General features: G+C 38.3%; 1 protein-coding gene across 2 annotated transcripts in view; it reads left to right on the top strand.

Moving 5' to 3' along the window:
• LOC142050515 (transcription factor TFIIIB component B'' homolog) overlaps window positions 1–14399 on the top strand; it is a 53434-nt gene that overhangs the window by 35431 nt on the left and 3604 nt on the right. For both annotated transcript variants that reach the window (XM_075079200.1, XM_075079199.1), the window contains exons 28-38: window positions 459–849; window positions 3821–3919; window positions 4272–4308; window positions 5989–6072; window positions 6730–6961; window positions 7518–7698; window positions 8915–8975; window positions 10520–10709; window positions 12085–12307; window positions 13195–13237; window positions 13506–13788. In XM_075079200.1, the coding sequence (XP_074935301.1) occupies window positions 459–849; window positions 3821–3919; window positions 4272–4308; window positions 5989–6072; window positions 6730–6961; window positions 7518–7698; window positions 8915–8975; window positions 10520–10709; window positions 12085–12307; window positions 13195–13237; window positions 13506–13788 (1824 nt within the window). The remainder of the gene's footprint in view (window positions 1–458; window positions 850–3820; window positions 3920–4271; window positions 4309–5988; window positions 6073–6729; window positions 6962–7517; window positions 7699–8914; window positions 8976–10519; window positions 10710–12084; window positions 12308–13194; window positions 13238–13505; window positions 13789–14399) is intronic.

Raw genomic sequence — 14399 nt, 5'->3', positions numbered from 1 at the left:
ATGATTAGTTGTCATCTAACAGTTCTAGTTTCTAGGCATTAGTCTGATCAACTAAAGTGTCGTAGTTTGGAGCTCCTAGTATAGCTTTAGCAAAAGAGAACTGGGAACGTTCCCATGACATAAAATGTATGTGGCTTCCATGTCCCTCCAAAATGAAAATTAATTAATCCTTTTCTAATCAAAGAATTCTGTATTTTGTACATTTAATTGTGCATCTTTCTAACACTCAAAACTGCTTAATTGATAACTACAATCAGCATTTTGTGCATACATGAAGAAATTAGGATTTCTGATTAAATGGTATGTGGATGCGTTTTTGTCACTAAGGAAGTAAATATATTACATTTGTTGATCATGTCCCTTTTTTATTTATTGAGTGTGTTTTGATTTGTGACACCCTTTTTTTGTAATGTATTGGACTTCATTGTTTTTAAACATGCTTTTGCTCTGTATTTTAGAAGGCAGTCCAGAAGGTCATCAGAATGGATAGCTCTGCCAAAATGTGCCTCAGAGCTAAGAAGTCCTATTTCTTCTGCCTCTGAATGTGAGGTGGATTGCAATGAGAAGTGGAATCAATGGCAAGAACTTAAACTGAGTCTTACTGGAGGCAAAAGTTTGAAAACTAGACATAGAAGGAAATATAGGAAGGCGCACAGAGGTACAAAGATAACCCTGGTGACCCTGCGGGCTTCTCAAGAGGAAGAGGAGGAAGAGGAAGACGACTTTGAACCTGAGGATGAAGATCAATGCTTTGCACCAGAGGAAGTAAACAAAGCTCCAGTGTTTGTTCCTATAGGTCTGCGATCTCCAAAACCTGTTCCTGTTCAGATAGAGGAAATCATGGAGGAGGTATCATGTGGCTGGGTTCTGCATATGTACCTTTGTTTTGATTGTTTAAACAGCTTTTATTCTAATTGCATCTCTGAGTATTTGAGTTTTATCACAATTTAATTTAATTCATTAAGAATGGCGTTGAGAGTAGAAGGGTTGTTGCTTGGCACATGTACTTGGTTTTGAACAAAATACTACATCAGTCTAAGGTCCGGGTATGTTTACAAGCTGCATATAGGTCTGCAGGGTGCTCACCCATTCGTTTATTGGGATTGAATGTAGGCACAGACTAGCATGCTTACTACATGTTTTGAGGCCCAAGCTGGAACAAGTGGAGCATTTGAATTTTACATTTGAATGTTAGAAAATGAGGGAATGAGGGACATTTTTCTGTATGTGGTGTCTCCCTCACCAAGAAACTTTAACTGTATGGTGGGCTGACACTGACCAGCAGGCAAGCACACACACAGCTGCTTGCTCACTCACCTCTCCTGTGGGACAAGGAGAAAGTAGAAGGAAGGTAAGAAGACTTATGGATTGATACAAAGACAGTTCAATATGGGAAGCAAAAGCTGCATGAGAAAGCAAATAAGGAATTTATTCACTACTTTCCATTGGCAGGCCACTTCCTGGAAAGCAGGGCCTCAGCTTGCATAAGAGTTACTCTGGAAGACAAATGCTATAACCACAAATGCCCTTCTCTTCCTCCTGCTTTCCCTGAGATTTTTTTGCTGAGCTCAACATCATATGATATCAGTATCCCTTTCTTGAATTTGGGTCAGTTGTCCCAATTGTGTGCTTTCCTGACCCCTTGCCCACACCCAACCTACTTGCTGAAGGAAAGAGTAGGAAAACAAAAGCTTTGACATTGTGCAAGTACTGTTCAGCAACAGCAAAAACACTGGTGTGTTATCAACACTGTTGTAGTCATAACTCCAAAATACAGCACCATGTGGGCTGCTATGATGTAAATTAAATTCATCTCAGCCATGCCTAGTACAATCTTCAGCCTTTATTTGACACCATTTATGTCATGCTTGGGTCCTACATCCTTATTAACCACAACTTCTCTTCCTCTCCTTTGATACATACATGGATATCATTCCCTTGGTCTGTAGGCCATCCCCTTAAAATGTCTGTGAAATGTCCTTTGAGTTATTTAGCCCATACCTTGGGCTCCATGTATTACGTGGTTGCTCAGAATGTTGTGTTGAGTTTTTGGGCACCAAGGCCAGCTCAGGTTGGACACTATTACACCTGCCTGGTTTCTTGTGAGGCTTGTCTTCCCTTGATTCATGTTGTTCTTGCTATAGTACTTAACTATAGCATAAAACTCAAATAATCAGTCAAAAAAAAAGTTGAAGTGTATATCCATTAAAATCTCCAGCCCTTGTTCCTTTCGTTCTGGCTGTAGGGTTTGACACTGCAGTGGACTCCAGGCTTTGCCTGTGTTCCAGCAGGATCCTCCATGGGCTGCAGCGCATTCAGGGATGTTCCTGCTCTGTCTGGCATGGACAGATCCGTGGGCCTCAGTCCCTGCTACTGTCAATGAGAGACCATCTACATCTATGTTAATTTTTTTCAAAAGCTGTATGTTTTGACTCTTCCATGGACCATTTGTAGAGATGGAAACTTCAAGCCTTAGGGTGCAAGCCTATGTTTTAATTGTACTCTTAGACTAGAATAAAACTTGAGACTGTAAGACTGTAGCAAGACTTGGTATCATATCTACTAAGACCAGTCACTAGAGAGGAAATGGCATACCTTTTAGTCATCAGGGATCTGTTGAGGTTTGGGAACAGTGGACTCTGTTCCAGGCCTTGAAAGGGATTGTGCTCAAAGGTTTAGACATTCTCCTATTTTTTTTTCTCTATCATTCAACGTGACTTCTTTACTTTTTTTTTGTACTTTCTAACCTGTCTTATCTCAGAGATGTGTCTTCACAGATCTTTTTTTCTTTCTTTTTGCTTTGTTTCAAATCTGTTTATCCATTCCATTTGTGCCTCAGATCTTCATCACTACTTCTTCCCATTCACTCCAATTCTTGCTTACAATCCTGCTTTTTTTTTTTTCTTCCTTGTCTCCTGAATTAATCACAGTGTTTCTTTCTCTGGGTGAAACAGCAAGAGAATTTAAAGCTCAGTCAAAACACCAAGGGATACTCTGGAACAATAATGGGAAGGACTGTTGTTGCATGGAAAGTTTTGCTGAGTCACTTCATTTCAAAGATGTGGACTATATTATATGTGGGAATGATGATAGTCTTCTGGTTCAACACACAGGAGCCATGAGTACTAGTAAGGGGTATGGTTAGATACCCAAGGACTCAGCTGTTGTCAAATTTAAATAGATCAGTGGGAAGTGTTTGTAAAAGTGCAAGCCTTTGAAAGCTACCCACATAGAGCAGTGTTTTTCATAAGAACTTCACTGGAAATATTGTAACCTTTCTGCCAAATATCAAGCCCTCATTTCTGAAAATGTTAAATGTCTGAAGTTCTGAATGAAAACAATATTGTTAAAGAAGAAGAAGAAAAAAATTACAGGTAAAATGGGTGGGTGGGTATCTGGGTGTGCTTGTGTGTATATTCTCTAGTCGTACTTTGGAAAAAGGCTGCACTTTTTTTCTTTCCTGGAGACTTAAAAGGCAGAAAAAGCGTGAAAACTAACAAAACCCATCTGAGGTAAACAGCCACCAAGAGAGATCTCAGCTGCATAACTTAGTTTGGTGGAGTAATAAGCAATTAGAAACAAGGTCTTAGGGTGTCTGATGCTTCTAGTTAGTTACAAGCAGCACTACGAGTTCTGCCTCCAGTTCATACAACTGCTATCTTCTTAAGTCAGGAGGTATATAGTATAAGGCGTGATTTTTGGGAAGGATCCCACTAAATGTTCAAGATCTGGTAAGGGTATGTGGCTTATAAAAATTTGCATTTGACGGATTTTCTTTTGGGGCTGATGAACTGAAATAGTTTTAAAATAATTTTTACAGCTGGAAATACCTGTGAATCTACCAGATGTGCAGATGGCTTCTGATGTTGAAAGTCTCTGTCATGCATCTGTCCAGCCAGTGGTACAGAAGGAGGAAAAAGTAAGCACCTCAATAGCTGTAAGAATGTTGTCTTTTTGGTGTTTTTTTTTGTGGTTTTGTTTTTGGGTTTTTTTGTTCATAGCATGTACAAAACTACATGGACAGTGTCTGGTTGCCATGTCTGCTTGTAGCAGTGTAGCTTGATAGATTCTTGCCTGTCCCACACAGATATGAGGGACACAGCTATAGGAAAACTATGTAAGTAAATATTGTAAGCCTTTAAAACACCCTTTCAAAGCCAGGGTAACCTTTGGGCAGAGAATTTACTGAATTACTGAAGCCGAAAACACTGAATTAAAATTGTGAACTCATTTTATATAGAACTTTGATATTGTTTTTCTTTTTTTTTAAGGAAACAACCGTACATGAAAATCCAGAGGTGGACAAAGGTAGATATGAAACAATCTTGCTCATCTCTTTCCCGTTAACTTGCTACCAATATGTAGTTATTCTTGCTGGAAGTCTGGAGGTTTTATATCTTATAAAAAAACCTGCTCATGAGATACTGGACACTTAGTTTTGAAGGAGGTGTAAACCACTTTCTTTCTGACTGTTATCTATCAGGTAGGGCAACCAAGCATTGTAAGGTTCTGTTCCCAGGGTCAGAATGTGCCCTTTGTGTGTCCCATCTATCACTTTCTCATGCTGTGGACAGTTGTACCAGGAGGAGAGGAAACTTTGCAAGCGCTTACTTGCAGCTTGCTTCATGTGTGACTGAGTGACACAGAGAGTAGGCTGATTCATAGCTTTGTCATCTCTGTGGTCTCTGACTTTAATATCCTAAACTGGTAAAATAGCACATGTGACACACTGTTACCACAGTCTTCCAGAAACAAATATTCTTTCCATGTGAGATGTTACAAGGTCTTATGGATCTATTAGTTTTTAGAATAGCTTTCAGTTTTAAATACATTCTCAATACATCTTCATAGGGAGCACTGGAAACTGAGTGAACTGCTGTCTTAGTTGAAGGAGGGGAAGCCTACTTCGTTCTTTCCATGCATTTCAGTACAATAGCTTTGGAGGATGGAAGTGTTTTGTCTGATATGACCAGTTAGTGATAGGCCAAGGGGGTGTATTCTGGGGAGAGATTAGGAATGGCAAGTTTAAAGTGGCATATGGATCAAGACTCTAGGTTATGGATTTCTGTGATTAAACTGTTACCTCTTTCTTCTCCGTTTGTGGTGAGTTGACCTTGGCTGGCTGTGAGATGCCCACCCAGATGCTCTCCCACTCCTCCTCCTCAACAGAATAAGGGAAGAAAATAAAATGGAAAAGCTCCTGGGTTGAGATAAAGACAAGGAGATCACTTACCAAAACAGACTCAACTTGGGGAAAACTAATTTAGTCTATTGCCAAATAAAATAGAGTAGGATGATGAGAAACAAAGACAAAAACACCTTTCCCTCATCAGGGAAAGCAGCATCTCTGCTGCTTCTTCCTCGTCCCACTCTTCCCCTGCTCCAGTGTGGTGTCCTTCCCATGAGAAACAGTCCTTCAAGATGTCTGCTCCACCATGGGTCCTCTACAGGGTGCAATTTCATCAGGGGATATCTACCTGTTCCACCAAGGTCTTCTCCACAGGTTGCAGGGGAATCTCTGCTCCCACACACGAGGCACCTCCTCCCACGTGTTCCTTACTGACCTTGGTGTTCACAGGGTGGTTTTTGACACTTTTTCCCCTCACTCTTCACTGCTGCACAGCTTTCTTAAATAGTTTCCCAAAGGTACCACCATCTTGGCTGACATGCTCAGCTGTATCCTGTGGGGAATACACAGCTGTAACTGGCTGTGTCCGGGGCAGCCCCCCTGCTGCCAACACCTTGCCATCTGTACCCAGTACCCCATTAAAGGAAATAATGTTGCTGCTCAGTGTTTTTACAACAGTTTGAGTTTAGTGGATGAGAATTGCTGTCTGTCTACAATAATTCTGACCCATTACTGGCAACAATTTAAAAAATACATACTTCACTACATTGATGATAGTGTTAAATGCTTTTTGAATATAGGTAAGTGGATTTCTGGTTAATGTGCTTGTGATTTTTTAACATGTATGAACAACTTTGCAGGAATTAGTGATGGAAGCGCTGAAGCTGCCATGACTTTACTTGCAATGGGTGATCCAATGTTCCAGTTAAGCACAAGCACTGAAGGTATGGTCTGATTTATGGGACAAAGCCTTGCTTGTACTTTCTGGGTGCACCTAAGGAGGAATGGAGTAGTGGCTGCAAAGCTCTTCCACAGGCTACTGCATAGCAGGAGGTCAAGAGTCATTTATGCTTTTAGTCCTGCTGAATTGTAATGCATAGTGAGACAAGGCAATGCAGTTTGGCTGGAGAAAAGTAAGGCACCCTACTGGATACTGCAACTGTATCACTATGCTAGAAGGATGCTTCTGAGAACCTGTTGTAGGAAGAATGTTTTTTAATTAATCTGGTTGCATAAATTGGACAAAAGAAAGGAGTTGGGCTTAAATGACCATAACTGTTAGTGATCTTTTCAGGCCTTTAACCTGAAGCATAGCTTTTTCCACCTAACTAGGTACAATCTGAAATTACGAGGTTTTAGTCTATTTTTTTGATGGACGTTTATTTAGAATTTATTATCTGCTTTTATTACTTGAATGTCAGTTTCTGCATTCTTGCTATTGAAAGTGTGATCTTAGGACTGCATTTACTTGGGATTTGAATTTGTGTCTTTGGAGAATGCAGACTTTAAATGAGGTTTGAAGTTGAACATCTGTAAAATAGCCTATGTACATGCCAAACCTGAGTCTTTTGTTTTTCTATTCTCTTTATTGTTTTAACCAGAATGGACACACATGTTACCCGCTCAAGATGAGTTGGACACGGCCAATAGCCTTGTAACCCACGCCTACTCCAAACAAAATAGATCTCCTAGTCAGTATTTATTTTCTTCGGACATTTCTACCAAGGAATTAGTCCCTTCTGAGGATGGAATCATCATTAATGTAGAGGATCAAAGCACTGGCACAAATATAGTTGTCGAAGAATATTTTGAGAAAAATGCTACAGATACCAGGTTAAATTACTACACCTTTTTCTTTAAGGAGAGAGATCCTCTGACACTGCTTATTTATGCTAGGTTCTTTCTGGCATTATGTGTCTGTGATGGAAACAGATATTGTGTGTGTGCACAGAAATGCACAGTTTAGACCTTTACTTTTAAGTTTTTTTCTCTCTTGAATGTTGTCCTATAGCTTCTGGAAGTAAAACATTATCTTATGTTTGCTGTTTCGGAACTGAGTAATTATGTTGCTGGTTAATTATCTTCCATGAAAGAGTGTCTGAAAGTAAATGTTAAGGAGTTGATCAATTTGCAAAGATTCCTTCTTGGTCATGCTTTTAGTAGTAAAGTCTCAATTAGTGGTGTTAGGGAGGCTTTTTCTTGAAATACTTTATGTAGACTTGTTCAAAAATTATGCATTGTGTTTAGCAGAATGATGTAGTTTTTAAACAGGTGCCCTGTTTCTCTGTAGTGACATAAGCTACATATTAAATAAATAATTATACAGAATTTACCCCATGCACAGGGTATCTTCAATTGGTCTCAAATTAACTAGATATATACCTTACAGAATAGAGATGAGAGATACTTGTGGAAATTCAGGAGATTTAATACCTATATCTGCATCACCGAAACCTGGAAAATCTCACCTTGGACTAGAGGATTATCCAAGTCAAACTTCTGTGGTTGGAATTCCTGAGCAAAATCCCTGCCCTCCTGACTACAATATATTCACAATCAACTTTAGTCAGGTAAAAAAAATTAATTTAATTACAGTTTAGAAGCACCCAGTTCCTGAAATTCTGCAAAGGAAGAGGTTTTCAGTGCAAATGTACTCACCCATTTTAAAGACCTAGTACTTCAGCTGGTGAATGAAACTTTTTTTTTGCAAAGGCATAACCAAACATAATCTTTTAGACGAACTTAATCTTTGAAAGCCTCAGTTTATAGCATTTTAGCAATAAATTATACATATATTAGCAAAATTTTGAGGAAATTTTAAAGAGTTTTGATGGAATAAGTTACCTAGGACTCATTCATTCAGTCTGACCTCTTACTGTTATATTTGTTTAAATTAAAATGAAGTTAAAATGTCACTGCTGGGTGCAGCACTTCCATTGTCACCTTCATTTACTTCATTTAAAACACTCTTCATCTGTTGCTACACTCTTTCCCATGTATTTCAGAACGCAAGGAAGAGTTTTACGTGCATATTATAATAGGAAAACAGTACGTCTTTCACATCCATTTCGTTGCAGTGGTTTGTGTATCCTTCTTCTAGTATAAACAAGAAGTATCTTGTTTCTTCATGAGAGAAAGGTTTATTCTCATTACCCTCAGGTTTTCTAGTGTTGCCTGAGATCAGTGTTCATGTAGTTATGGTGGAGCAGCTGACAGGTAGCAGGTTGTTTCCCCAGTGCAACCTGTTGATGTGTCAAGGCTGATCACATGTTAGAACAAGGTACAAGAATGATTTGGCTTTCATAGGACTGGCAGAGAATGTGGGAAGAGGCAACCTGCAGTGGAGTATTCCTGTTTTTAGCAAAGGTACATGCCATAAATGGGAAGAGATAGACAGTTGCAGAGCTTGGTGTTTTTCTTTGGCACTTAGTGGTTTTGTAATGGTTGGGGGAATTTGTGCTCTTAGTGCCACTGAGCAATTTATTATGTGAGTCATCTCTGACAGAGTTGTGCTGTAGGAAGTATAAATTTATTTTGATAAACCATCAGTACAGACAATGAGCGGCATATAAATTTTATATTGCCCAAGTGTTTCTTGTCCTGGTCAGACTAATATCCTTCAACCTAGAATAGCTAGAAGTAAAAGCTGACAAAATGCCATTATGATGATGTCATTAGATTTTTTTGTCTCTTTAGCATTTGACATGAATTTTTTTCTCTTTTCTGTTTTCTAGAGCTATTTCTCAGATTTACTAACTTGTTTTATTTCAAATGTGTTATTTCTAGAAGGAAGCTTGTACTCAGGATTCTCAACAACAATGTGTAAGCAGCACAGAAGAGACTTCAGGTATAATGTGCCAATACACTTAAGTTAGCAAAAGCCCACACTTTTGTAGATCGTTGTTACAGAAAGATGAATTTAAAAAAAAGTTCCAACTGACATGATTAATCAGTCTATTTAATTAAGAAAAATAATGACCCACAGCACAGTGCCATTCCCCTCCCTAGCCTCTTATCATTACGTTTCATTAACACAAACTAGACTTCAGAACTTTTGAATGGCACTTCATTAAGTTTAAACATCAGTGGAAAGGAAAGTTCTTGCTCGCTCATCCCTGCTGTGACCTCCCGCTGCTTACCTCGTGCTACGTTTAGCAGTTGTTAGAGCTCTTTATGAGCCTCTGACTCACTTACCTGTCAAAAACTGAATGTGACAGAGGGAGAGAACCTGTGTAGTTTTCCACTGGCTTAGTGAGCTACAGTGGCTCATGAAGTTGTCAAGTGAATACCAGTGTGTGACTACATGAGCACCACTTGTGTGAGGAGGAGGGCTGGACTATACAAGTGTGGAGCAGGGGAGAAAGGAGAAGAAGGGAACGAAAAAGGAAGAAAACAACCAGACATGCCTCTTTTAGCTGTAGTAAGCCAGTAAATTAACTCCTAACTGATTAGATGTGATTAAAGGTATGAAGGTGATGACTGCTTTTCCCTAAAACAAAATTAAATGGAGTTGGTTTGGAACAAATACGTGTCTAAAATATGGGAAAATCACTGTGTCAGAAGACCAGAATACTTACTTTACATGGAAACTGCAGTGCAAGGTTGTAACTCCTGAGCATATGCAAAAGAGAGGGCTAATACTTCTTCTTAGACATTTGTTGTTATACTCTGTTATTGAAAGGATCTTGGGATAGAGCCTCTCAAATCATCTGTAATTAGATAAAGAACCAAAGTGAGTTGAGGTTGGAATAACAGCAGCTTTACATCACCAAGAATGAGAGCTGTCTTAAGTAATGGAGCAGCCCTGTTGTTTTCCATCTTTTGAAAACTTTACAAATGTTCTCTCCTTAACTGCCATCCATTAGCATGTATTTGGCAGTTATCTGTTAACATCCATCTGTTGACTAAATTATTTATATTTTTCATTTATTAAATTCAAGACTATGCTTCTCAGGTCCTCTTCTGCAAGTTCAAAGTTAGGGGGAAAAGCCTTGTGTTTACCTTCAAAACAGCAGACTCCTGCAATTTAAAGAAGTAACTCTTAATACCTGACAGTTGCAATTAAAGACAGAGGGCAATTTGACCACCATTACAGAAGTATAATTAAACTGCAAATTGTTCCCTGATGCTAGAACATCCACTTAAAAAGCTCCATCCCTACTAGACATTTTTAATATTCTTCATTCTGAATGGTAATCAGGACTCCACTGCAATGAATAGGCTCCAGGGGGTGACGATGCTTATCTCTTCTAAGAAGAAATATCCCTATGGAGAAATGAGTGCCTAAAATTTAATTACTCAAGGTAGGGAGGGCATGAAGAGAACAATGTAATTTCAAACCTGAATAATAGATTTTTGTTATTTCTCTATTTCCCTAAAAAAAATTTATAGTAGAGAATGACAATCATACCTGTCCGGAGGAGGAACAGACATTCATTTTAACATTGGTGGAAATCCCAGCTGACTCACGAGAGTTTAATGCATCTGCTTTACTGGAACAAACTTCAGAACCATTACTACCAGCCCCAATACTTATCAGCCCGATAAATGCAAGTGAGACAAGTGTGACTGAAGTGGAGAGGTAAATGCTTTATTTTTGAGCAAAGTGAAACCCTTTTTGTGAACCTTGATTCCCTGAATGTGCATTACAGATCAGAGTATACATATCATATATGTACATGTGCATATACACACACTATATATAGAGATACAGATTCTTCAAAAGGAGAAATGCATGAGGAAATAATTTTGGCAGGCTGGTCAGAGAATTAAGAAAGTGAAAAGGGCTTTAATCAGACTTGAGAAAAATCAGTGTCTTAAATTTAGTGGTTTAGTTAGCTGGGATTTTGGTGTCAACCTTAATTCTGACTTATCCTTTAGAACAAGTCTTCCTTTTTAGAAGAAGTAATTTGTCCAGCCTGAGTCTATTCTGCCATAGATACTTAGAATGACAAGAAATTGAAAAGAAAAAACTAAGCATGTTTGTATTTTTACAGTACTTCTACAGTTTTGTAAAGTAGCTGTTTATTAATGGCTCTCCCAAATTTTTAGCATAGAGGGTCTTCCGGAGGACATGATAAATGGCAGACATAAATTCAGACATCATTCTTTTGAGTTTGTGCCATGTCATAAGGCAGAAGAGCTGAAAAAGCAAACATATTATGCAACAGAAAAATCGCTGGCTTGCAGTACTGTGAAACAAAGGGTTTGAGTTTCTTTTACAAGGAGTACTCCTCAGTGCAATGTAACAAAATTGTTATTTCAACATTACACTTGAACTAGATCTTCTGATCAATTTGGGAGGAAAAAAACCCAATATCAAAGCAAAAAGACATTCCAAAGAATAGCAAGTGTTGCCAGTTATAAAAAAATGTATTACTAATATTAATATAAGTCCTCAGATCATAACTAGAGGTGTGATGCAATTCCAGGACTTTGTCCTGTGACATCAGATGTTAATGTCATTCCCTTAGTTATTGAAAGGATAGGTCTTTGAGTGAATTTTGGCTACACAGTGTAAGAATTCTAACTTCTGTGGAACTACTGATGATAGACAGAATTGCTGACAGGCAGAGTTAGGGCACATCTTCTATCTCACTGTCCCATACTGCATGGGGGTGAAGATTCAACTATGCATATAAATAATACTGTATCTTAGAATTTTCTAGAGCAGTTAATCAGTTGTCATATTTTTTACATTTTATGAAAATACCAAGTGGAGTTCAAATAGAACAGCTTCTAAAGTAACTAGATTCTATTATGACTAGAAAAATTCAATTCTCTAACTCGAGATAGTGCAGCAAATGTTTCTTGGTAGTAAATAGTACATGTGAAGTGAATATTGATGTTAAGCAACAAAAGAGTATCACTGTAGATCCACATGTAATTTCCATACAGAAATGTTATACACGGTAAATTTTGGCTTCTTGTACAGTCACAATAATGATTTTATATAGAAACAGCATTGGATCCAAGACAACTGCAGCTGATGAATTTACAGCACCTTTAAACAGCGGTATGGAAACCAAACAACTAGAGAGTTCATCAGTAGAGCCTGTTCCAAATTTGCAGACAACTCAGAAAAGGTCAGCCGCTGAGCTTGAAGAGAATGATTTTCCTCCTGCCAAGAAAACTCTGTCTACTGTTGTAGGGGAAGGTAACTTGGAAACCACTTATAAGGTGAGATGGTAATTTGGTAAGTGAGTCTTTATACATAGTGTAGATGCATAAGACATAATACAGTATTTTAATTATGTTTATTGTTTAATGGTCGCTTAAAAATGTACTGCCTGTACAACTTAAGAGGAAGATCAACATCCATAGACTGCTTTTTAGTTTGAACTCCACAACAGTTTTTGGGCTGTTGATTTAGTATTAATTTTTTTTGAGAATCTGTACGCTCTCAGGTGTTTTTTACTAGGCTTCCTAGAAGGCAGACTGATAATATGTCTTATTCGGTTCATTCACCACAGTGTTTTCAACAATGACATTGCAGGAGGGGAAGCTCTGGATGTATGCTGGAGGACTGGCAGACTGTCTAGGTTCACTGAACGATGTTATGATTCCTCATTGTGTCTGTTACATGAAGAAGTTGTATGATATGTTCCTACCATTTTTTAACATAGTGGGTATTAGTTTAAAAGAACAAGGTGCAAGTAAAAACTGTCCATTATGTTTCTAGCCTCCCTCTTGTGATTTTAGAATATGACCAACCTTGTGGCAGTGACAACCACTCATTTTTGTGAGTAGGCTAAGATTGTGTAGTATGTCTGGGTGAGGGAATGATTCAGAGAGCTTTTCCAGGAAGGACTAGATTACAATCATCTTCCTTCTTTGACCTCTCATCTTGACATCCTTGTCTGGAGTCATTTGTCATAAGAACACCTTGAAAAGCCTGCTCAGGAAATGAGTTAAGTGATGAATGATACTGTACTAAAGATGTAGTCTTCTGTTTCACTCTTGTTCTTAGAACTGTACATGCATGATATGGCTTTATCAACTTTCATTGTCTCTTCTATATTGAAAGAAACAGAGAAATAACTTTTTTTTTCTTTTTTTAAATACAGTGTTATTCAATAAAATCCACGAATGCTCCAATGATAGCTTCTGGTAGGTAAACTTAAACTCTTATAACAAAGTGTAATGAATGTAAATGCATAATACATCACAGTTTAATTCTGGCTGTCATTGTGCTAAATAGTCCTGTATAAGGCTATCTAACATGAAAGTAGAAACAAAAAGACATTCAGCCCTTCTCTAAGGCCATTCCCTAAGATGATGCAAGCCATCTTAACATCACACACATCTTTTGGGCTGTTGTGTTATCACTGTAGTTATGTAGCTGAAGTCCTGGAATGACTCTCAACTCCTTTTACAGGGAATCCTTTTCAAAAAACAGGGGCTTCAGCAAAGGAAGAAGTACTTACCTCTATGATGTCTGAGTCTATGTCCCCAATGGCTGAGAGAAGCCAGCTTGAGACTTTGGAGAACTTAGGGAAAGTACCGCTTGAGAATTCAGCATCCAAACAGGAAGAGGAGGTCATGTCCAGATCAACCTCTAACAGAAAAGCAGAAATAAGCGGACAAGGAAATCAGGGGGATGTGCATGAATCAGAACATACCGAAAGCCTAACATCATCTTCCAAAAATCTATTACTCAGGTATTTATACAATAATGTGTTTTTTAGCCTTTTCTGTAAAAATGACCTTTTTTCCATATTGAGGTTTTTATATCCGTTTTCCACTTAGTATTACAAGAAGGGCAGTACCATTGTTTGTGACCTGCATGGCTAAGAGTTAGAGTACCTATCCTCTTCAGTGAATTAGAAAGGATCAACCTGTCTGCTTCGAAATTTGAATTACTTTATTCATTAAAAGAGCACATTGACCAAGGGATACTACTGACATACAGTATGTCTGTCTAGACACTGACAGATGCCTCTTGTGAGGCAGGCATCCGTTGGCTAAGATACAGATTTAGGATAACTGTTGTTTTCCTTAGCCCAGTCCAATGTTGTGATATATACACATATCCACTTGTTTTGATTTTTGTCTTTCTGCCAGTAAGATTTGTTACTGGTATAGCACTCAGTACGCTGCATTTTTAGGACTAACTTAAGATGTGTCATTTCCCTAAAGGAGTTTCAATCTTGACAGCTCAGAGGATATTGCTCTCATCTATCCATCTGACTGTGGAATTTTTTAATATACCTTTCTATAACGCTTAAATGTTTGAGTTCATGCTCTCTATTGCTCTTGCAGTCACTGATTT

The sequence above is a fragment of the Phalacrocorax aristotelis genome, chromosome Z, assembly GCF_949628215.1.
Source record: "Phalacrocorax aristotelis chromosome Z, bGulAri2.1, whole genome shotgun sequence".
NCBI lineage: Eukaryota > Metazoa > Chordata > Aves > Suliformes > Phalacrocoracidae > Phalacrocorax > Phalacrocorax aristotelis.
This window is presented reverse-complemented; position numbering and strand designations above follow the sequence as displayed.